Source organism: Chelonoidis abingdonii, chromosome 17, assembly GCF_003597395.2.
Source record: "Chelonoidis abingdonii isolate Lonesome George chromosome 17, CheloAbing_2.0, whole genome shotgun sequence".
Taxonomy (NCBI): domain Eukaryota; kingdom Metazoa; phylum Chordata; order Testudines; family Testudinidae; genus Chelonoidis; species Chelonoidis abingdonii.
Genome location: NC_133785.1, coordinates 8619999 through 8643725, shown reverse-complemented (window position 1 = coordinate 8643725; position 23727 = coordinate 8619999). Strand labels below are relative to the sequence as shown.

At 54.9% G+C, this 23727-nt stretch overlaps 1 protein-coding gene across 1 annotated transcript; it reads left to right on the top strand.

The window, feature by feature from the left end:
• Window positions 1-2885: 2885 nt before the first annotated feature.
• On the top strand, window positions 2886-18140 carry LOC116835160 (atypical kinase COQ8A, mitochondrial-like). Its single transcript, XM_032797735.2, has 15 exons — window positions 2886-2992; window positions 8416-8561; window positions 9160-9444; window positions 9756-9822; window positions 11901-11978; window positions 13206-13328; window positions 13612-13697; window positions 13833-13973; window positions 14472-14553; window positions 15006-15099; window positions 15449-15590; window positions 15898-16005; window positions 16966-17031; window positions 17194-17280; window positions 17803-18140. Exons 2-15 carry the CDS (start codon window positions 8424-8426, stop codon window positions 18079-18081), a joined length of 1776 nt encoding a protein of 591 aa, XP_032653626.1. The 5' UTR covers window positions 2886-2992; window positions 8416-8423; the 3' UTR covers window positions 18082-18140.
• The last annotated feature ends 5587 nt before the right edge of the window (window positions 18141-23727 follow it).

The window sequence follows — 23727 nt, the reverse complement described above, 5'->3', positions numbered from 1 at the left end:
GCCCAGTGCAGCAGGAAGGGCAGAGACCATACCTGGGCAGCCATGGCCCGATCCCCAAGGAGTTGCCACAACCTGGCACATGGGCTGCTCCAGAACCCGCCACGACCTCACAGCCATATCCCATTGTGTCCTCACCACTTGGGGACCTCTCAGCTAGAGTGGCTTGGGGGGAAGGCACCAGACTGGGAGTCAGGAGGTCTGGATTCTGCCACAAGCACCCCTGACCTCGGGCAAGCAATTGAATCCCTCTGCTCCTCAGTTTCCCCATCTGTCAAACAGCAAGAATAATCCCTCCTTTGTCCATCTAGACTGGAAGCAATTCAGGGCAGGAGCCACCTCTCACTGTGCCCCACCTGGCACAATGGGGGCCCTGATCTGCCTTGGGGTCTGTGCAGCACTTGGAACAATGGAGGCCTGATCTCAGTTCGGTCTTCTAAAAGTACTGTCACAATAATAATAGGTAAAGCAATTTTGCTACCCAGAGACAGGAATAGAACATAAGAATCCTGGCTCCTAATCTTCTTGTCTAACCAATACTCTCTTGTTTAATGTCATCTGGAATTTGACATTCCAGACATCAGGAGGCAGTGCGTGTGTGTGTGTGCGTGTGTGTGCGCACATGCATGTGTGTGCATGTGTGTACACACTCACACAAACACAGAGCCCTGGTCTTTACTAAAGAGTTAAAACAACGAGGAGTCCTTGTGGCACCTTGGAGACTAACACATTTATTTGGGCATAAGCTTTCATGGGCTAAAACCCAATTCATCAGATGCATGGAGTGAAAAATACAATAAGCAGAGTATATATAGCACATGAAAAAATGGGAGTTGCCTTACCAAGTCGGGGGGGGTGGGGGCAATGCTAACAAGCCAATTAAATTAAGGCTGACAAGTTGACAAGAAGGTGTGAGTATCTGCAGAGGGAAAATTACTTTTTGTAGTGACTCAGCCACTCCCAGTCTTTATTCAGACCTAATTTGATGGTGTCTGCACCTTCTTTGAAATGGTCCACCTTGATTGCATTGGCCCCATTAGCGCTACAAAAAGTAATTTTCCCTCACTTGGTATTTTCCCCTTCTTCTTAACTATTGAGAATAGGCCACTTCCACCTTAATTTAATTCGCTCATTACCACTGACCCCCCCTTGATAAGGCAACTCCCATCTTTTCACAAAAGCTTATGGCCAAATACATTTGTTGGTCTCTAAGGCGGCACAAGGACTCCTAGTTATTTTTGCTGATACAGATTCACATGGCTACCACTCTGAAAACTAAAGAGTCTGGCCAACATAAAACAGCTTATGTCTACCTAACTCTGTAAGCCTCTATACTAAAATGTCGTTTATATTGATGTCACTTACCTGCTCCGCTGCATTAATAACTCCAGTTCCACAAGAGGTGTAGAGTCAGTGTTGATGTAGTTAGATCAACACAGTGTCAGTGTAGACACTGTGGTGCTCACAACTGCTGTTGCTGCCTTTCAGAAGCCATCCGACAATGCCCCACACTGAGAGTTTAGTTGGTACAAGTGCTCCTGGCGAGGACACATCACAAGGAGCAAATGTAGACATGCACAAGTGGTGTAATTACTCCAGTGTCTGTATGCCAACATAAATTAGCTTGTCAATTCTGTATTGTAGACGTGCCCATGGTCACTGACTGTATGTCACACACACATAGTCTTGCACAAGCATTCAATCTCTTACACACACATATGCTCTCTCCATCTCACACTGAGTGGCTAATACACAATCACTCACACATATTCTCTGTATTTCTAACAGTCTGTTTCTCTCACACTCATGCACTCACCTCTCAAACACAGTCCCATACACACTGTGTCTCTCAGACGTAGTCTGTCTAATATACACACACACAATCAAACACACATTCTGTCGTGCACATTCTTGTGTACACACACTATCTTTTAACACATGTACAGTCTGTCACACATACACACAAAACATCTTGTGCTCACACATACCCTGTGTCATGCACACACTCCCAGAGTATGCCTCTCTCTCTCACACACACAATCTGTGTTCCACACACACAATCTTTCTCCCGCTTTCGAACTCTCCTTTGTCATGATGCCTACAAAAACCTTAACAGTTAGGCTGCTGGTGTGCGAAAACCACTGTCTATCAAGCTAATAATGCCTCCTCTGTCCCTATCTGCCTGTTGTCTCTTATTCTTAGACTGGAAGCTCTTGGGGGCAGGGACCATCTTTCGTTCTGCATAGCGCTTAGCACAATGGGGGCCTGGGCCATGAGTGCGGCTCCTAGGTGCTACCACAATACACATCATAAAAAGGAAGCACGTCTTGTGTTTTGATTCAATTTTTGATGCTTTTTATTTCTCTTGCTAGGAACTTCTCCACCCCTCATCCCCCATGCACCCTGCACATCCAGCAGCCCCCCCCACACACACACACACACTGCACCTGCACCATGGAGGCTAACTGGGCACCCTGGGGGACGTTTAACCTAATGTCTCCCTGGACATCCCACTGCAGGCTCCCCTCTGGCTCAGGAGCAAGAGAGTCCCCTACAAGGAGCTTGTTGCCACCTTGAGTCACAGGTTGCTGATCCAGCCTGCCGACCCCTCCTTGTGAGCAATGAGCCTTTGGATGACCCTGTTATCCCCCGCCCGCATAACCCAGCGGAGGGTTGGTGGGCAGCGAGTGGCTCGCTTCGGGGAGCTCTGTGGGCACCATGCCAGCCCCGTGCCATAGGGCAAGCCGGAACGCTGGGATGCGGTGGGGGGGGGGGGGGCTTGGTGAGGGACTCGCCTACTTAGTCCCCATTGGCCAGGATCTACGGCGACGTCATTGCACGGGCTTGGGGAGCTATGCGGGCTGACAGAGAGAGGCTGAAAACAAAAGTGCTCGAGCAGCAGCCGGTCCAGACTTCGGATCAGGGGGTCCAGCTCCTCCCGCCCCAGGATCCGACAGACTGAGACCCCCCCGCCGCCCCTCTGGGGACCACGGAGGTAAAGAAACAACCTCTGGGTGCGGACAGGGGCAGGAATGGGGGGAGCGGGGCTGAAGGGGGATGTCCAGGCGGGAATGGGGGGAGCGGGACTAGAGGGAGGATGCCCGGGTGGGAATGGGGGAAGCGGGGCTGGAGGGGGGATGCCCGGGCGGGAATGGGGGGAGCGGGGCTGGAGGGGGGATGCCCCGAGCGGGAATGGGGGGAGCGGGGCTGGAGGGGGGATGCACAGGCGGGAATGGGGGGAGCGGGGCTCGCAGGAGGTGGAGGGGGATGCGCAGGCTAGGTTGCGGGGAGCGGGGCTGGCGGACTGTGTGTTCTGGCTGCGGTGAGAGGATCGGGGCTGGAGGAGGCATATGCCCGGGCGGCGATGGGGCTGGAGGGGGGATCCCCGGGCAGGGATGGGGGAGCGGGGCTGAAGGGGGATGTCCAGGCCGGAATGGAGGGAGCGGGGCTGGAGGGGGGATGCCCGGGCGGGAATGGGGGGAGCGGGGCTCGCAAGAGGTGGAGGGGGTGCCCAGGCTAGGTTAGGGGAGCGGGACTGGCGGGGTGTGTGTGCTCCGGCTGGGGAGAGAGGATCGGGGCTGACGGGGATGGAGGGGGGTGCTCGGGTGGGAGTGGAAGAGCGGCGCCGGGGTTGCCCCGGCTGGGATGAGGGGATCAGGGTTAGCAGCAGGGGGCGCCCGGGCTGAGATGGGGCGGGGTTTGCAGGGGATGCTCCTCAGGCATGAGCCCCGCCCCTCCTCCCCCCGCTGGTGGGGCTGGCGCTAGGTGCCAGGGGACGTGGTAGTTGCCCATGCGAACCTACGTGCATTTCTGCACACAAGCCCCGGGCTTATGCTGTTGCAACGCCTGGGCTGGGCTGGACTAGTAGGAGCGAGCGGGCTTGTTGGCTGCAGCACTGGGAAACAGGGAGGGCGCTGTGATGCACAGATCCCCAGCAGTGGGGTCTGAGGGAGGGGGGAAAGACAGGGGTACAGACAGAGGGGAGGGAATCTGAGCCAGTCATAGCCCTGGGATCCAGCCCAGTGGTCAAATTCTGTGGTGCATCCAAATTAAGCTAGTTCCTGGAGCCCAGACTAAACTGCCCTGACCCCTATGTCCATAGCCTGGTCAGTTTCCTAACCCCATGGCTAGGGAGTGAGGGGCAGCAGCAATGACCTCTGATTGCTGGCTAGGAGGAGGTCAGTTCTGACTTACTGTAAACTGTAAGGGAAATAAGCGATACAATATATTAATGACATGGGAATGATTGGGATGCAGGGCCTTTCCCTTGCAGGAAACACTAGCAGATCCAGCCCCTGACTGGGCCTTTGCCCTCTAAGCTAGTGGTTCTCATGAGGACCCTTAACAAATTTCACCTGAGGACCCCTAACAAATTTCAAATGGATGTGCGTACCCCTTTGGAAATCTTAGTCTGTGGATCCCCGGGGACCACGGCTTGAAAACCACTGATCTAGGCCACCAGTTCAAATGCCCAGACTAAATAGGCCAGCAATCAACAAATATCTTATAACAGCAAGATCTCAACCCTGTAACTAGCCTCACAAAGATGTTTATTTGTGGGAGCCCCTAGGAGCCCCAGTCATGGACCAGAGTCCCACTGTAAGAACATAAGAGCTGCTACACTAGGTGAGACCATGCTCCGTCGTCAGTATCCTGTCTCTAGCAGTGGCCCATACCAGAGCTTCGGGGGTGGGGGTGTAGAGAACAAGTCAATTATTGTGTGATTTACCCCTGTCTTCCACTCCAGGCTTCTGTTAGTCAGAGGTTTAGAGTCTCCCCGAGCATGGAGTTACATCTCTCACCATCTTGGCTAATCCATTGACCGACCATGAATGTAGCCAGCTCTTTTTTGAACCCCATTATATTGTTGATCATCACAACATGCCATGGCAATGAGTTCCGCAGATTAGTTGTGTGTTGTCTGAAAAAGTACTTCCTCTTGCTTGCATTGAACGTGCTACCTATTAATTTAATCGGGTGACCCCTGTTTTTTTTTTTTTGTATTGTGTGAAAGGGTCAATGACACTTCGCTAGTCACTTTTTCCACACCATTCATTGTTTTATAGACTTTAGTCATCTCTTTTCTAAGCTGGATAGCCCTAATCTGTTTAATCTCTCCTTGCCTGAAGCTGCTCCGTACTCTTGACCATCTTTGTTGCCCTTCTCTGAACCTTTTCCAGGTCCACAATATCCTTTCTGAGATGGGGCAACCAGAACCAGACATGATATCCAAGGTGTGGGTGCACCATGGATTTATAGAATGGCTTGACCATATTTTCTTTCTTATTTCCTATCCCTTTCCTAATAGTTCCTAGCATACTGTTAGTCTTTTTGACTGCTGCTGTACACTGAGCAGAAGTTTTCAGACGACCTTCCACGGTGGCCCCAGGTCTCTTTCTTGGGTGGTAAGCTAGGGAAGCTTTCTTGTGCTAGACACAGTACAAACAAAAAGATGTCTCTGCCCCAAAGGGCTTCCAATATAGCTGTGGAGCCCCAGTGCTGGAGTATCAAAGGTTTCTGGGATGGGGTAAGGTGGGAAATAGACTGTATGAACCTCTCCCCACCCCAATTTCCCATGATAACCTCACAATTTGTTTACATGGAAAGAATTTTACAAATCAAATTTACATGGAGCTCTGTGTGTTTTCCCTAGATTGCTAGATTTTCAAGCCAGGTGGCACCTTTCATTCCTCTTAGCGCAGACACTGAAAACCGATCTGTCAGTCTCCACTTCTGATTATGGAGTCAGTTTCTAGTCCATTTCACCCTCAGGGTCTCAGGTCCCAGCTCAGTGCTTCAGTGTTTGATTACAAATACCTCAAGGCCAGGAACAGATTTTGCTTTGCTTTGTTGTGAAATAAAAATGATCCCCACTGGAATTTTAAAAATTCCCAACCCCTTTCAGTTGGTCTCAGGTTTTGTGTAGAGCCAAATTTGACTTTACAGCAAACTCTCTAAAATCAGAATGGACAAAATCCTAAACTGTTTTGTATAGTATTGTTGTGCACTGTTAAACACATGCCATGTTCCATCCCAGAGATGGCTGCATTTCAGCACTGGGTGGGGGATCCCTGTATAAATAGCTGACGCGATCCCAGCCCAGAGATGGCTGCGTCTGAGCAATGGGCGAGAGATCCCTGTTTAAATAGCCCCTGTGCCCCACCCCAGAGGTGGCCACATTTCAGTGCCGAGTGAGCAATCCCTGTGCAACATTGCGGTTAATAATACCTAGCTCTTATATAGCACTTTTAATCTTTAGTTCTCAAAGCACTTTACAAAGGAGGTCAGTATCATTAGTCGTATTTTGCAGGTGGGGAAACTGAGGTACAGAGAGGTAAATGCCTTGCCCAAAGTTACCCAGCAGGCCAGTGACAGCTGGGAATAGATGAACTCAAGAATCCTGGCTCCCAGCCACCCCTTCCCTATCTATTAGACCCCACACCCTTCCCAGAGCTAGGAATAGAACTGAGGAGTCCTGACTTCTAGTCCCCCCTTGCTCTGATGAGTAGTTACCTTTCGCCTGCCTATATGCCCTGGAGAAAAATTCAATAGCAAGCTTGTGTGACTTCTCCAAAACTATATTTGGGGGCAGTGAGGAATTGAACCCCAGATGCCCTGTACTTTGCTTCTGGGTTGTATTCCTGACTCTGGGAGAAGAGTCGGTTCCAATGATTAGAGCCGTTCAGAGTTTGGACACCTGGCTTCATCCATTGTCTGTTCCTCCTCTCTGCTCCAGGCCTTGTGCTCTGTGGGTGTCCCCGAGCTGAGGGAACAAATGAGTGGAGGGTCACAGGGTGAGACAGGGTGTGCATGTGCATCTCAAATTCCCTGGCCCCCAGCACGTTTCAAACGTACTCCTGCCTGAAGAGACTAGGTGACTCAGAGGAGCAGCACAGCCTTTTTCCTGACCACAGCTGCGTCTTCCAATGCAGAGGAAAGATGCTGACTCAGCAGCCTCTGGGGACATGCTCTGTCTGGGGGTGCTCCCAGTCAGGGAGCTGCAGCAGAGAGAGCCGCCCCTCCCCACAAAGCCACCATGCTACCCGTAGCAATGGGTCTCTGGTGTAACACCTCTGGTGGTAGAAGGGAACTCGGTCTCTGGCCTGTTAGTCCTTAGCCTCTGTTGAAGAGAGAGGGTGAGGCCATCGGAGGCTGGGAACCAGGACTCCTGGGTTCTATTCCTGGCTGTAGAAGAAAGATAGCGGTTAGAGCAAGGGGGACTGAGAGGCAGAACTTCTGGGTTCCATTCCCATTCTCTGGAAGGGGAGTGGGGATTAGTGGTTAGAGCTGAGATTTAGGCTCCTGGATTCTGTTGCAACCTCTGGGAGGGAAATGGGGTCTAGTGGTTAGAACACAGGGAAACTGGGAGTCTGGACTCCTGTGTTTTATCCCCAGCTGTGAGAGAGGGGCTAGTGGATTAGAGCAGGGGGAGCTGGAAGCCAGGAGTCTTGGGTTCTGGCCCTGGAAGGGGGTGTTGTCTAGTGGTTAGAACAGTGGGGAGGGCCTGGGAGTAGGACTCCTGGCTCTCTCGTCAGCTATGGGAGGGAAGTGTTCTCCTGTGGTCAGAGCTGAGTGTCAGGATTCCTGAGTTCTGGCCCTGGCTCTGGGATGGCAATGTGAATGCTTCAGAGGAAGGGGTTGGTCAACTAGGGGAGTGAGTGGGCTAACGGTTAACATGGCTCCAAGGCAGTGGCCAGCCAGCCAGGGGCACCCAGATAGGGCTAGGCCTCTTTGCTGGGGTACACTGGCCGCCCTGCATGTAGCCTTATGCTAATGGATTAGCAGTATCTGTGACCTGGGGCGCAATGGCTAAGATCGACTGGCAGCTGTCCCTGCTGCCTCCTCTGCAGGTCCCCAGGGGATTAGCAGCAGGGTTAACCCCAGAGCTGACTGTGGGAGGAGGGCTGTAGGGCAGAGTGGAGTAGCTGGAGGCAGGATGCCAGCCTCACTGTCCAGCCTTTTAAGGGCTACACAAGATCAGTCGGTGAGGAGGCTCTCCTGCACCCCTGCTACTTCCGAGGGGCTGTAGTGATTAGAGTGGGGGAGCTGGGATTCAGGACTCCTGGGTTCAATGTCCAGTTCTGGGCAGGGAGTGGGAGTCAGTACTCCTTGATTCTTATGCTGGCTCTTGAGCAAAGTATATTAGGCTGGTGACCCAGTGAGGATTTGTACAGTAAATAATCCTGGATAATTTAATATTAGATTTTGTAATATTTATTAACAGAACCCCGACGCCCTGTGCCCCTGCTCTAACCACTAGCCCACCCTGCCTGTACACTCTGGGATCACCCCAGGTCATTCCTTCACATGCTGGGTGTCTGTGTCCCATCGGTGGGTTCAGGACATGTATCCGGACAGGGCTGTGTGTGTCTCTGTTCTGCAAGCTCCCTTGAGCTTTTAGTGGTTCCCTCTCTGCAGAGCCCTCCATGGCTGAGATCATGATGAAGAAGGGGCTCCCCCTGGCTGGCCGGACCCTGGGGGAGTTCCCAGTATCCCCTCTTCGCTTTGTGTCAGCATCGGGGGGCCGCCAGAGGAAACTGGACCGCTTCAGGAGAGGAGACAAGGTACAGATGGGTCTGGCCAGAAGCTTAGAATCATAACAATGTAGAGCTGGAAGGAATCTTGAGGGGTCATTAAGTCCAGCCCCCTGTGCTGAGGCAGGGCCAAGTAAACCCAGAGCATCCCTGACAGGTGTTTGTCCATCCTATTCTTAAACCCCTCCCAGGACAGGGATTCCCCTGGAGTTTAACTACCCTTAGAAAGTTTTTCCTAATATCTCACCTAAATCTCCCTTTCTGCAGATGAAGCTCATTACTTTGTGTCCTGCCTCCAGTGGCCATAGAACAGTTGATCCCCGTTCGCTTTATAACAGCGCTTTACGGATTTGAAGTCTGTTATCATGTCCCATTCTCTGATGGGAGTGTGCGTACTGGGAATGGGATACGGGGCCTTTCCCCTGTAGGGGGTGCCAGCTCCAATCTGGCCCCAGCATGGGACGACTGGATGACCCAAGGGGGCTAGGAATGGTGCCTGGGGCCTTTCCTCTCTAGGGGACACCGTTGCTGATCTGACTATAGGGTGGGAGGACAAGCTGGCTTGTGAGGGGAGGAGACTGGGACAAGGCCCCACCTATAATGGGGTGATATTTCTTCCCTTTCCCAGACTTGCAGCTCTGATGGGACCATTACATCTGGTGTTATCCCCAAATCCTTTTCCAGTCCCAGATCTGCTCGCCCAGGGTGCTGGTCTCCTGTGCTGGGGCAAGGGGCTGGCTCTCTGCTCTGGACACCACAGCTGGACCACGGCCTGTCCCTCTTCCTGGTCCACTCCATGGGCCCCTGGCGCTTGTACCATCACAACTCTCCTGCAGTGGGCAGGCTGACAGCTGAAGACGTGCAAAAGGCCAGAGGCACCAAGGTGCCACCCATCCGGCCCTACAGACATATGGTAAGGGGGTGGGTCTAGTGGTTAGGGCAGAGGTCAGGGAATCAGGGTACCTGGGCTTTATTCTCAATTCAGGGAGGGGAGGAAAGTAGTGGTTAGAGCAGGTAGTCAGGACTCCTGGGTTCTATCCTCAGATATGGGAGAAGAGTGGGGTCTAGTGAGTTAGAGCAGCGGGGCTGGGAGACAGGACTCCTGGGTTTTATTTGTGTCTGTGACCAGGCAGTGGGTAGGAGTACACAGGGCTTTCTGCTCCCATGCTGCCATGGGATGAGACAGGTGCTGCCTGGGAGAGTCACCCCTGCTCTGTTTTGCAGCTCAGTGACAAATCCTGTGAGCGGAAGGTCCCCGCGACTCGGCTCGGCAGGCTGGCCAGCTTTGGGGGTAAGAAGCTATAACAATGCTGGTTCTGGCGGGACCCAACTGAGAGTGCCAATTCAGGACAGATTGCTTAAAGCAGGGCAGTTACAGCCCACCTCTAAGGCAAACCAGACCAGCCAGCCAAAGAGGACCTTGATCTCACCCCACTGGCTAACCACAAGTCACACAAGCAATTCCCTTAGACACTCCAGTTTCCCAGTATCACCACCAGTGCCACTCGTCATGGGGATGAATAGTTATGAAAACCAGCACCCCAGTAAAAGAAAAAAGTTCTCTCGATCCCAAAGAACCAAGCCCCAGACCCAGGTCAATATACAGATTAGATCTTACCCACAAATCACGCTGTTGCCAATCCTTCAGAATCTAAAATCTAAAGGTTTATTCATAAAAGGAAAAAAATATAGATGAGAGCTAGAATTGGTTAAATGGAATCAATTACATACAGTAATGACAAAGTTCTTGGTTCAGGCTTGTAGCAGTGATGAAATAAACTTGAGGTTTAAATCAAGTCTCTTGAGTACATCCACAGCTGGGATGGGTCATCAATCCTTTGTGTAAAGCTTCTGTTTGTAGCAAAGTCCCTCCAGAGGTATGAAGCAGGATTGAAGACAAGATGGAGATGAGGCATCAGCCTTTTATAGTTTTTTCCAGGTATAAGAACCAGGGGCAGCTCTAGGTATTTTGCCGCCCCAAGCACGGCAGGCAGGCTGCCTTCGGGACCAGCGGACCCTCCACAGGCATTCCGCCGAAGGCAACCTGCCTGCCGCCCTCTCGGCGACCGGCAGAGTGCCCCCAGTGGCTTGCTGCCCCAGGCACGCGCTTGGCATGCTGGTGCCTGGAGCCACCCCTGATAAGAACACCTCTTTGTTCTTACTGGGGAAAATTACAGCCAAATGGAGTCTGGAGTCACATGGACAAATTCCTGCATACTTTGCTGAGTTATAAGGCGTATCTGCCTTCTCTTAATGGGTCAGTTGTATAGCTGATGGTCCTTAATGGGCCATCAAGCAGGCTAGGCAAAGCTAACACCAACTTGTTTGGGATGTCACCCAGAAGCATAGCTTGAAGTACAGACAGTACAGAGCCAATATTCATAACTTCAACTTCAAAAATGATACACACATATAGACACCATAATTATAACCAGCAAACCATAATCTTATCATAGACACCTCATTTGACCTTGTTTATACATGATTCGGTGCCACTACAGGACTTTGGTTGCAACCATATTCTATATGGTCCCAGATGATGTCAATAACGTCACAGAAGCATCCAGCGCATGCCCTGATAAGGGACAGTCTTCCCTGCACAAGGGCCCCAGCTGACCCAGGAGATGGGACATGGGGCATTTCCCCTCTAGGCAGGGCCGGCGCTTACATTTAGGTGGCCTAGGCAATCGCCTAGGGTGCCAGGATTATTGGGGGGCCGCCTTTTGCCAGCGGAGGGCGGCAGGCGGCTCCGGTGGACCTGCCGCAGTCGAGCCTGCGGAGGGTCCCCTGGTCCCATGGCTCCAGTGGAGCTGCCGCAGGCATTCCTGTGGATGGTCCGCTGCTCCCGCGGCTCCAGTGGACCTCCCGCAGGCAGGGGTGTGGCAGCTCCACCAGAGCCGCGGACCAGCGCGCGGGGCGGCGAAATGGCCATGCACCTAGGGCGCTAAAAACACTAGCGCCGGTCCTGCCTCTAGGGGGTCCCAGCTTCAATCGTCAATCTTGTCAGAGGGGCCCAGCGTTGAACAGGTCATGGTGGGGGATGGGTCCCTGTGGGGTCAGGAGACGCAGCTCAGCAGGGGGCGCTGTGTTGTGTATAGCATTAGCCCTGCTGCACCCGGTGTGGATGGACACACACACAGGCTGGCAAGCTGGTCTCCAGGGCAGCAGGAGACTGTAGGTCAAGAAGGAAAGTGTTCCCAGGGGCCGTGTCAGCAGCTCCATGGAGTTTAAGGGGTGACTTGTCGGATGCTTTGTGCGAGGGGGGCTCTGGAGGTCAGTGTGAGGGTGGCTTGGTACCCCCCTCCCCCGGTGGAGCAATGAAGTAGGGCTGGTTGGCCTGGTGTGTTATTCCTCCACTCTGTCCCCTAGGCTTAGCCGTGAGCGTCGGGATCGGGGTCCTGGTGGAAGCTGCCAAGAAATCCTTCCAGGCACAAACAGTTGTGAAAGGTGAGTGAAGGACACTGGTGGCAGCCCACTCACATGCTTGGACAGGCACAATCAGAATCTCCCTCGCACGCTCAGACACACTGGTGGTCGGGTATGGACACAATCAGAATCCTTCTCACACATTCAGATATGCTCCTGGTCAGATACAGAGATAACTGAAATCCCTCTCGCACACTCAGACACTCCTGTGGTCAGGTGCAGACAGTTGGAGTCCCTTGCACGCTCATTCACATGTACACATGTGGACATACGTGCTCTGGTGAATACACCTGGGACCCTTTTACACTAACTCACCCCCAACAGTAGCAGTGTTGGAAGCTGCCTTGGGGGCAGGGGCTCAATGCACAAGATGCTTGGGCACCTGCTTACATAGAATCTCACACTCCATGGCTCACGTGCACACTCAGTGTCTTGCACTATTGGACACCCATTTCCATGGTGCACTGAGGCTGCCTGGAGACCCCTGCCCTGTGTGTGCACAGTGGGAGTGGAGCACATCTTTCCTGTGACCTCATTGTCTCCTGTGGGGATTGGGGGAGAAAAGCGGGTCACAACCAAAGGGCTTGAACCTGTAGCTTGGGCTGGAGGGCAGGGCACCAGCTGGGCCAAATGGCCGGTGTGATTCTAGTGCCAGAGGGAGCAGGGGATTTGGATGTGGCCGCCAGGCAGGGCGGGGCCCCTTACCAGCAGGACTTTTCCAGTGATGTGGGGGGTAGGGGCACTACTAGCGCTGGCTGATTGGAAAGGATTCATGGAGGGGGGAGGTGAACAAATCAATTTATTTGGGCTTCAGAGCCTCTGGAAACGATTTGTCACTGGTAATGAAAGGACATGTTAGATCAAAAAGTCGTTTCAAGTTGCAAAATTGCAATGTTTTGTTTCAGAGCTGACCCAGCTGGCCCCTGCAGTTTCTCCTGAATCATGCTGAAAGATTGAAAAATGTCTTTAAATGAAAAAAGTGGCAAAATCCACATGCCTTTGGGAGAGGTTTGGGGGTCGTGGAATTGCCGTTTGTCAGTGAAGTAACGGGTGGGGTGAAAAGGATAAGCCAGCTCCAGTGAGCAACACCCCTCCCTCCCTCCTCCTCCCGAAAGGGGTACTTGGCTGCCAGATCTGTGATGCTGTGGTTGACAGGCAGGGATCCATGCTGTTGGGGGGGGATCTCCCCAGCGGTTATGGGGGGTTAGCTCTGACCTGACCACTCCTTTGTTCTCCTGCCACCTCCAGGTGAGCCATCACCCTCGAGCTCAGGTGCCCTCCTGTCTGAAGCCAATGCAGAGAGGATCGTCCGGACCCTGTGCAAGGTGCGGGGCGCGGCCCTGAAACTCGGCCAGATGCTGAGCATCCAAGGTGAGGAGGCAGGAGGATTGGGAGGGGGGCAGCCAACACCCCCAAATCCAGGGCAGGATTCCCTACAGCCTATTTGCCAGGGCTCCCTAGCACTGAACTCCACTGCGTCCCCCAGGTGTGGGGCTAGCTGCGGAGACAGTTCCCCAGCCAGACCCCCCTTCGCTCTGCGCAGTATCACGCCACTGCTCCTTCCCTACAGCCTGGCATTGTGGGGAGTGGCATCCCCAATGTCACATCCCCCCCAATGCAGCCTCTGATGCTCCCCCTGCTTTGTACCCCCCAGATGATGCTCTTATTAACCCTTCGCTCCAGAAGATCTTTGAGAGGGTCAGGCACAGCGCTGACTTCATGCCCACTAAGCAAATGATGGTGAGTGGGGTCTGGGAGGGGACAGACTTGGAAGGTGGGAGGACTGGGGGGGTGGGGGGCATGGGAAGGGAGGGGCCAAACCTGAAGTGTGGGGGTAGTTGGCATTGACCTTGCAGTTCTCCCTTCTCCATGCAGGGGGTGCTGAACAGCGAGCTGGGCCCAGACTGGCGCAGGCGGCTGGCCTGGTTCGAGGAGCGCCCCTTCGCTGCTGCTTCCATTGGGCAGGTGCATCTGGCGCAGCTGCTGGATGGGCGCAATGTGGCCATGAAGATCCAGGTATCAGCAGGGCTCAGGCGAGCCCAGATGCCCCTGCAAGCAGCCCAAACTCCCCGCAAGCAGAGCAGCGGTCATGTGGAGGCTGGTCTTCCTGGGTCGCTGGTGGCAGCCATTAGAGGCCGCTTCCCCTGGAGCACTGGGCAAAGGTGGCCATGTTGGAGGCCAGTCCCCCTGGTGCACTGGTGGCCATGCTGGAAGCTGGTTTCCTGGAGTACTACCTGGCAGTGATTTCACCCCATCCAACTGGCCACCATGTCCCAGTCTGGCCCTCTGTGGCTGATGCCTGTTTGCCCAAGGGGCTGATGAGAAAGGTCTAGGCATCTGTATGATTGGACTGAAGGAGCTTCCCTCACCCATCTGCCGGTGGCTGCATTTAACCTCCCACTCTGGCTCCTTTGAGGACCTCGATACCCCCGTGTACCCCCTTTGGTTCATGACATCTGTGCCATGGGCAGGCCCTGTGGCCGCTGGGTCTGACCCTATTTCCCTTTCCCCCAGTACCCAGGCATCGCCCAGAGCATCAACAGTGACGTCCGGAACCTCATCTCCCTGCTGAGTCTGAGCAATGCGCTGCCTGAAGGTACCAGGTCCCAGGCCCAAGGGCCGCATTCCTCCTGGGTGCTACCACGCCTTGCCCCCTCCTGGTCCCAAGAGAGCCCAAGCCATCCTAGGCCTTTCCCCAAGAGTCGGGACCCTGGTGTCCTGGCCAAATCCCACCTCTTCTAATGACATTCTGTGATCGTGGTATGTGTGGGGACGGGGCTGGGAGCCAGGACTCCTGGTTTCCATCCCCAGCTCTGGAGGAGAGTGGGGTCTAGTGGGTTAGAGCAACAGGGACTGGCAGTCGGGATTCCTGCGTTTCAAGCTTGACCATATATGGCTTTGGGCAAGACCCTTTCCCTCTGGGAGCCTCAGTTTCCCTGTCTCTGGAATGGGGATAGTGACAGAGGGTGTGACTCACTCTGGGCTCCGAGGTGCTGGGCTGAGCTGGGCGCTGGCACTGACGTCCCTTCCTTGCCCACTTCCCCGCAGGGCTTTTCCCTGAACATGCCATCGAGGTGATGAGCCGTGAGCTGGCCTTGGAGTGCGACTACAAGCGGGAGGCTGCCTGTGCCACGAGATTTCAGTAAGTGCCCATGTCAGTGTCACATCCACACTGGCCCAGTCGCCCAGGAGATGGTACAGTCAGCCATTCTGGCATACTTGCCTGGGGGCTGGTGTTGTCAGCCACACTGGCACAATCACTTGGAAGAGTGGTACAGCTGGCCACTCTGGCACAGTTGCCTGGGAGATGGTACACATTGGCCTAACCGCCTGGTAAAGGGATTGTACGGGCGGCCGCTCTGGCACAGTCACCATGGGGATGGTACAGGCGACCACTCAGGCACAGTCCCCCATTGTGTGTGCGTGTTGGGGGGTTAGGCTGGTACAGAGCCCACACTGACACAGCCTCTTCTGTTTCGTTCCCCCCACAGGCAGCTGTTGCAGGGCGACCCGGTGTTCTATGTCCCATCGGTGATCAGTGAGCTGAGCACCCAGCGGGTGCTGACCACAGAGTTGGTGCCCGGCTTCCCCCTCGACCAGGCCCAGGGGTTGGACCAGGAGACACGCAACAGGGTGAGGCGGGAAAGACACTTGCATGCACATGGGATCCCACGTGCTGGGACACACTCCTAGTCTCTCTCTCACCCCCTCTTGGGATCCTCCCATTGGATGCCCTCTGCTCACGCCTGCCTCAGGATCCTGAGCCCGCAGACCCTGTTCCATGCCTGACCCTTTTCCCCTTAACTCTGGGACATGGAGCCAGTGCTGCTGCTATCGGAGAGGGGCAGTTCCCAGCCTGATCCTAGTGGGGGAGGGGGCCTGTCATGGGGAGGGGCAGAGCAGGGCTGGGGGCCATTGTGTTCAGCTCTCGCTCCCACAGATCTGCTCCAGTATCCTGGATCTCTGCGTGCGGGAGCTCTTCGACTTCCGCTACATGCAAACCGACCCCAACTGGTCCAACTTCTTCTATGAGCCACACAGCGGCAAGGTACGGACACCCCCCGTTGCCCTCCATATCAGAGCCATCCAGGAGTGACCCCTTTCCCTGAAGGGGCGTCCCTCTACAGCTCCACCATGTCGGAGCCAACCAGCCATGACCCCCTTCCCTAGGGTGACCAGATGTCCTGATTTTAAAGGGACAGTCCCAATATTTGGGTTTTTTTTTATATGGGCTCCTATTACCACCCACTCCGTCCCAGTTTTTCACACTTGCTGTCTGATCATCCTACCCTTCCCTGAATGGGGGAGCCCCCTACTGCCCTGTGTTGCTGCAACCCTCTTCCCAGCATAGGGAGAGACCCACCACCCCACACATCTGCCCCCTCCCCACTGCACCTCTGTCTTTCCATGTCACAGCCTGCCAGCCATGCCCCCTCCCCAACATGGGGGGATTCCCCCCTTCATCCTGTCTCCCTTCTACAAGCAGTGATCTACTACCCCCACCCCACATGTCCCCGCACTATGTCCCTGCCCCCCATGCCACAGCTTGCCAACTGTGCCTGAATGGGCTGAGGCCCACCCTGCATGGCTGACACCCCCACTCCCTCCCTCTTATCAGATCCCCCTCCCCCAGCTGCACCCCTCACTATGAACCCCTCAACCATGTCCTACCACCCCGCCACGTGCCTAGACCATGTACCCCACCCCAATCATGCAGGAGATATGGTCCGGATGCTCAGCGCCAACCTGCCCCACAAATGTAACACGTCCCACAGTACTGTCCCTAGGGCACAGCTTGGGGGCCACCCCTGACCATGGGCAGCAGCACTCCTTTCCCCCAGTAGTGTCACTCAGTTTGGGTCCAGACAGCCCAACTCCTTTCCCGCCCAGCACTAACAGTGTGATCTGTGGGGGAGGGTGGGCTGATCCCTCCCCTGCCCCCATAGCTCATTCCAGACCTGGGCTTCCCAGCTGATTCTGACTCGCTCTTCCCTGTGTTGGACACCAGGTGGCGCTGCTGGATTTCGGAGCCACCCGCAGCTTTGACAAGGCCTTTACGGATCAGTACATTGAGGTGAGACTACTACTGTCCAGCAGGGGGTGCTGCAGGGAGGAAGGCAGGAACTCTGGCTGCTGATCTCTCCCAGCAGAGGGCGCTGTAGGGAGCGGGGCAGGAGTGTTTTGAGCCCTGTGCCCATCTCACAAGGCCTCTGGGCTGCTCTGCTAATGGTTCCAGATCATTAAGGCTGCGGCTGAGGGCGACCGGGCTGGGGTGCTGCAGGGATCCATTGCGCTTCGGTTCCTCACGGGCTATGAGACTCAGGTGAGACCCTTGGGCCCCTCCCTGGCCACAGCATGGGGACTGGGGGGCCAGTGCCCAGATGATGGGGGGCAGAACCCTGCTCCCCCAGCCATCTCCATGCCTCCAACCTCTGCCCAACTTCCCTGGCTCTCCTAGCCAGTTCCCTGCACCTACTCCTGTCTGCCTGTGTGCTCCCCTCGGTCACCTCTGTGCTCCCGGGTCCTGCCAACCTCCCCATACCTCTGACCCTCAGCTCCCTCTGTCTCCCCTGCTACCTGACCCCACCCTATGTCTGCCAGGCCCTGCTCACTGCCTCATCCCTCTATGCTCCCCACCCTGTACTCTAACCCCCTCCATGCCCGCCTCGGTCCCGTCCACCATGTTTCCCTCCAGTCCTTGCCCACCCGCTCAGCCCTCTCTGTGCCCTCAGGTGCTCTCACACTACCATGGCCCCTCATTCCCCCAAGCTCCCAGCCTACCCCCCATACTCCTCCTGCCCCTAGGCATGCTACCCTGGGCCTGTCCTATGCTTCTCTCCCCCAGGCAATGAAGGATGCCCACGTAGATGCTGTGATGATCCTGGGCGAGGCCTTTGCTTCTGATGGCCCCTTCGACTTTGGGGCCCAGAACACGACGCTCCGGATCCATGCCCTGCTGCCCATCATGCTGCAACACCGCCTAACACCGCCCCCCGAGGAAACCTACTCCCTCCACCGCAAGATGGCTGGCTCCTTCCTCATCTGTGCCCGGCTTGGTGCCCGCATCCCCTGCCGGCCCATCTTCCGCAAGGCCTACACCCGCTACTGGGGCCAGGAGGGCTGAGACTGCAGAATGTGGGTGGCATCCTGGTAGGGTGAGGGGCCCCAGCAGACATTTGGGAGTGTGGCACCAACAAGGGGGTCCTGGGAGCTTACGGATGCCATCGTGGAGAATACATTGGGAGCCCTTGCGCCTTTGAATGATTGCAGTTTCAAGGAACCTTTCTGGGTTGAGCTAAAGGGATTTTTGAAGGAGACTTCATGGAATGATGGGAATTTCAAGGGAGCCCTCAGGTTCATGACACTTTCAAGGGGGCTCTCAGAGACTGGAGAATTTCAAAGGGGCCCTCATAGAAGGGTGAAACTGGGAATTTCAGGGGACCCTTATGGGTAGGTTTCAGGTGAGTTTTGAGGGAGCCCTCATAGAATGAGAGGCGTTTTGAAGGAGCCCTCATGGAATGAGAGGAGTTTCAAGGGAGCCCTCAGGGATGTGGGAGTTTCAAGGGTCCCTTATTAGGAAGTCTTATTTGAGTTTCAAGGGAGCTCTTACAGGATGATGAGATTTTTGAGAAAACCTTTAAGACAGGGAACGCCAAACAGAGGGAACCGGGGAGGGGGTGATTGGGTAACTGTCATGGACTTGAGGAAAGGTGGGGGGGTTCCCCTTTCCCACCCTGGTCATGCTGGTGAATTCTACACAGGGGAGCCCAAGGCCTGTCGCCCACTGTAACCCTTCCCCCCACCATGAGTCTGCCCTCCATCCATCTCCGCACCCAACTGGGATCCCCCACCCAGAAACAGGCCCTGTGGCTCCATGGGGAACCCTCCACTTCATGCTGGCATCAGAGGCAGAGCAAAGGAGTTGATGTCTTGACCCTCTCACAGCAGGGGAGAGACCCCATCTGTCTCCCCATCTGCACGTATCTCCCCAGCCAGTGTAGCCCATTGCATTGTGGGGTATGCCTGTCTTCCCCTAGGGGCAGCACCCGGCATTACACCCCATGCACACTACAGGGTGCGTGCGCGTGTCCTCACCCAGAGCCTGAGCCAGGCATTACAGCCCATGCACTTTACTGTTTGGATATCTTCCTCCAGGGGCAGCACCAGGCTGGGTGTTTGTGCGTGTGTGCATTTCCAAGTAGGGGCTGAGACAGGCTGTTGCAGCCCATGTACATTGCTGTACGGCTTTGTCCCCCTAGTGGGAGAACCAGGCACTGCAGCCCATATACAATGCAGTGTGTGTATGTCTCCCCCTAGGGGCAGAGCCAGGCATTGTAGTCCAGGCACATTGCATTGTGTGTCTCCCCCTAGATGTAACTAGGTAATGCAGCACATGTGCACTGCAGTCTGGGTGTATTCCCAGAGGCAACTCTGAGGATTGTAATCCAAATGCAGCAATATCCCCAATAAAAATGAAATGCTGAACGGGTGTGTTTGTGTGTGTGTGTGGCAAAGCCATGGGGGGGCAATGAATGGGACTTCACAATGGTGTCAAGAAAAGCTCGTGCCCGACAGCCCAGTGTGAGGCATGTCTCCCCCTGCAAAATGGGGAGGGGAAACTAGACCCGTGGATTCAAGGATGCTCTTTGGCTATTACAGGGCCTTTTCTGATAGCCAGGTCTGGGAGATGCAGGTGGGGCAGGCTCTTCTACTCTGCTTCCAGTTGCTGCATGGGCTGAGTTATAGGTGGAGTGACCCCTGCTGGCCAAAGATGAATAGCAGAAGAGAGTCGATTCCAAGCATAGGGGAGAGGACTCAGACTTGTGCCCCAAAGGTGGGCAGTGGATCTATCCTTGAGGGCAAGATGGGTTAGCAGTTTCAAAGTGTGGGTTGGGACCCCAAAGAGGGTTGCAGTCCCATTTGATTGGGGTCACCAGGGCCGGGCCAGCGTTAGACTTGCTGGGGACATGAAGCCGGAGCTCTACCCCCACCCAGAGTTGTGGGGCTCTGTCTCCGCCCCCTCCCCCAGGGTCAGGGAGTGATTTGGTTGCCTGAAGCGCTGGGCTAGGGGCTGAGGGGCTATGTTCGTACATTGCACTACTTGCAGTTAGCCTGTGGGGGCAGAGTGTCTCAGCCCCTTCCATTCATGCACCTTTGTTCCTGGTGGCAGGAGAAGGGGATGGAGCACTAGGGTACAAGCAATAAACTCCCAATCCCTCCCCTCAGCCACATGGGGAAGATCAAGGACAGGGCTCCCAAGGGGAGAAGGTTAAAAAACTGCACTTCTGCCATATGACCACTAAGTGGCATCCCTCAGGCTGATTCACCCAGTGCTGAGATGCCGCCACCTTTGGGATGGGGTGCAGGGGCTGTTTATACCAGGATCTCTCCCCTGGTGCTGAGATGCAGCCACCTCTGGGGTGGGGTGGGGAATTGTTTTAACAATGCTGCTCAATAGCTTAATGCAGAAGAATCCTGTATCTCACTGAAACAGCAGGGGGCATTTACGGAGGGAGCATGGAGTGTCCGTGAATTAGCACTTGCCCCAGACACATGACATACAAGATCATTGATAATGATAGGAGATATACTTATCTCCTAGAACTGGAAGGGACCTTGAAAGGTCATCAAGTCTAGCCCCCTGCCTTCACTAGCAGGACCAAGTACTGATTTTTTTCCCCCAGATCCCTAAGTGGCCCCCTCAAGGATTGAACTCACAACTTCAGGTTTAGTAGGCCAATGCTCAAACCACTGAGAGGTGGCCGGAGCTGAATTTCACTTTGAGGCAGGGCCCTGAAGGGTTAAAGGACTGTATAGCTCCCATTACAGACAAGGGCTCTGATCCCCAGGACTCTGGCTGCGAGGGTCTCCTCTTCCTAGGAAGTCCTGTGGGAGGCATTGAGAAGAAACCCTTTGTCTAGCAGAGACACCCCTCTCTTAGGCCGAGCTGCGCTCACTCCAGCGACCTACATTTAAGATCAAAGTGCTGAGCGACGAACATGACTGACCATTTGGAAAGGAGGACACATGGAAAGCCAGGGCATCTATACCTCTACACATCCATTGCTGTCCACTTCCCTTTCCATCCATCCCTGCACTCATCTACCTATCAGTCTGTATCCACACCAGCCGGCCAGACACATACCCTACAGCCAACCATCCCCTCCCCCTACCTACATCTCTCTCTGACTGAGGTTCTTTCCAACACGCCCTGACTCTCAGTGCAGGGCTGAGGTTTGTGGCATAGGCCGTGATTCCTGGAAACTGATTCCCTTTGGGATGGGCTCATCACACACTTTCCCCCCCTGCCCCACTGTATCTCCAGGAAGTGGGGAGCTCACATGCACACACACATGCACACACTCCCCACGCTGCCCTTGGCCCTGACACGCCACCCAAACCGAAAGTTCTCTCCCCTCCGCCCCTGGGACCCGCCCTGCAGGCTAGTGAACTGCCTGGTTGCTTTCTAGAGATAAGGTTGGCGAAGGATCCCCAGACTGGGCCTCCCCCCTGTGTGGGACACATCCCAGAGTCATGCGGGGGGCCCCAACTCCCCTGTGTAGGGTCAGAGCTGCAGGTGCCAGGGCAGGGGAGCCAAGAGTGAGTATCTGTGTAGTACCCACTGCAGGCTGGTGTTCAGCAGGGGTGTGTGAGCCCTTCTGGGGGAGGAGGTTTGCACACGTCCTGGGCTTGGGGAGGGGCTCTTCAATCATGATTCAGGGTGGTGGGATTTGGGTCCACATGTTATTCTCAGAATGACTCCCAGCCCCCACCCACCTGTCCTAACCACTAGACCCCACGCCCTTCCCAGAGCTGGGGATAGAACCCAGGAGTCCTAGTTCCTTCTGGGGTGTGTCCCCACACCCCTAGCACAGGACTGTTTATCTTTAACCTTTGCCAAGCACTGTCGCTGAGCTTAATTGCCCCTCTAACCATGAGAGGGGAAGGGAGCATTGCTTGCTTCCTTTGCCTGGGTCTCTGACCCACCCCCCAGATAAGAGGGTTGATGGGAATGGGGATATATAACGATTAATCCTGGAGTTCTTACAAGGGGTCAAAGCCAATGCAGGAGGAGGGCTGGGTGCGTTAGAGCTGGGGGTGCTGGGAGCCAGGACTCCTGGCCTCTATCCCAGTAGTTCTCAAACTTCTGTCCTGGTGACCCCCTTCACACAGCAAGCCTCTGAGTGTGACCCCCCCTTTATAAATTAAAAACACTTTTTTACATATTTAACACCATTATAAATGCTGAAGGCAAAGTGGAGTTTGGGGTAAAGGCTGACAGCTTGTGACCCCCTATTTAATAACCTCAAGATCCCCTGAGGGGTCCCGACCCCCAGTTTGAGAACCCCTGCTCTATCCCTAGCTCTGGGAGGGAAGGAGGGATCTAGCAGGTGAAAGTGAAGGGGGCTGGGAGTCAGGTCACCTGGGTTCTCGCCCCAGCTCTGCGAGGGGAGTGGGGGCTGGGGTTAGAACCAAGAGGTCACGGACTGAGCTAATCTTTTGACATTTAGCCCCCAGATGGGGTCCTTCCATTTGGCCTTTGACTCCTCCGGGGGGGGCTGTAGGGGCAGCCCCTCCTTGCTGTGGGGGAGGAGGGCTGGGTTGTGGCTGGCTGTACTTTGAATCCCGAGGTGCTTATCAAATATTTACAGCCAGGCTAATCATTAACTTTCTGGTGCTTTATGGGCCTGGCCTCCTGGTGAAAAGATAGCCCAGCCCTGCCTGGCCCATCAGTCCCTCCAGCCCTGGCACGGTAGGGGGTGGCGGAGGCACAGCAAAGGGGAGACAGACAGACAGACCGACCCTAGGGAGATGCCGAGGTAAGACTCTTTCCAAGGGTTTTTTTCAATCCACCTGGTACCCTCCTCCATTTCTCTGAACCCAGCATTGATCTTTTAACCTCTTCATTTCCAGACAGGTTGATGTGCCTGCAGGGCAAGAGTCTCACCTGCCATATCTTTTCCCGACCCCCTTGGAGGGACTCAGGGGCCATCTCCGTGGCACCCTGGAAGGTGTCCCTGAATGCTTTACCTGGCATAGAGATGCAGGCACTCATGGGCTGAGGCGCAGGGGCTGTTTACTACAGGGGCCTTTACTCATCAGTGAGATGCACCTGCCTCTGCAGACGGGTGCGGGGGCTGCTCATACAAGAATCCCTTGCCTGGCGCTGAGATGCAGCCACCTCTAGGGTGGGGTACGGCTGCTGTTTAACAGCACACAGCAACACAACAGTTTGAGACGAGCAGTAAAGGGGAATCTGGTCTCTCATTGACATGGCATGGGGGATAGAGGCCGGATGGAATCAGCCCAGCTGGGATGTGCCCATCACAAAGGCCTAGTGTAAAGTAGCTTGGGAGCTCGACAAGCCAAACAGGCTTCAGAGCGCTTGGCCTTTTGATGTCATTGCAACCTCTCAGTTGCACAGCAATAGGAAGGGACAGAGCCCCATGCGGGAGTCAAGACGCTCCTAGGTGTCTGAACAGGAAGTAGATATGGCTTTTCAGTCTGCTATTCTGGGATTCGGGACTCCTGGGTTCTGTCCCTGAATTTGAGAGAAGAGGGGTCTAGGGGCTGTTGGGCATCAAGACTCCTTGGTTCTAGCCTTAGCTCTGAGAGGGGACTGGGGTTTTCAGGTCAGAGCAGGCAGGCTGGGAGTCAGGACTCCTGGGCTCTATCCCCAGCTCTGGGAGGGGAATTTGGGGGGAATGAGGGGGAGGGGGCTGCTGAATGTCAGGAATCCTGGGGTTTACTGCCCCCTCTCTGCTGCCCC

Coding starts and splice junctions, on each gene's coding strand:
- LOC116835160 (XM_032797735.2), top strand. CDS start 8,424: ATGGCTGAGATCATGATGAAGAAGGGGCTCCCCCTGGCTGGCCGGACC. Junction 8,562..9,159: donor GCTTCAGGAGAGGAGACAAG/GTACAGATGGGT, acceptor TCCCTTTCCCAG/ACTTGCAGCTCTGATGGGAC. Junction 13,698..13,832: donor TGCCCACTAAGCAAATGATG/GTGAGTGGGGTC, acceptor TTCTCCATGCAG/GGGGTGCTGAACAGCGAGCT.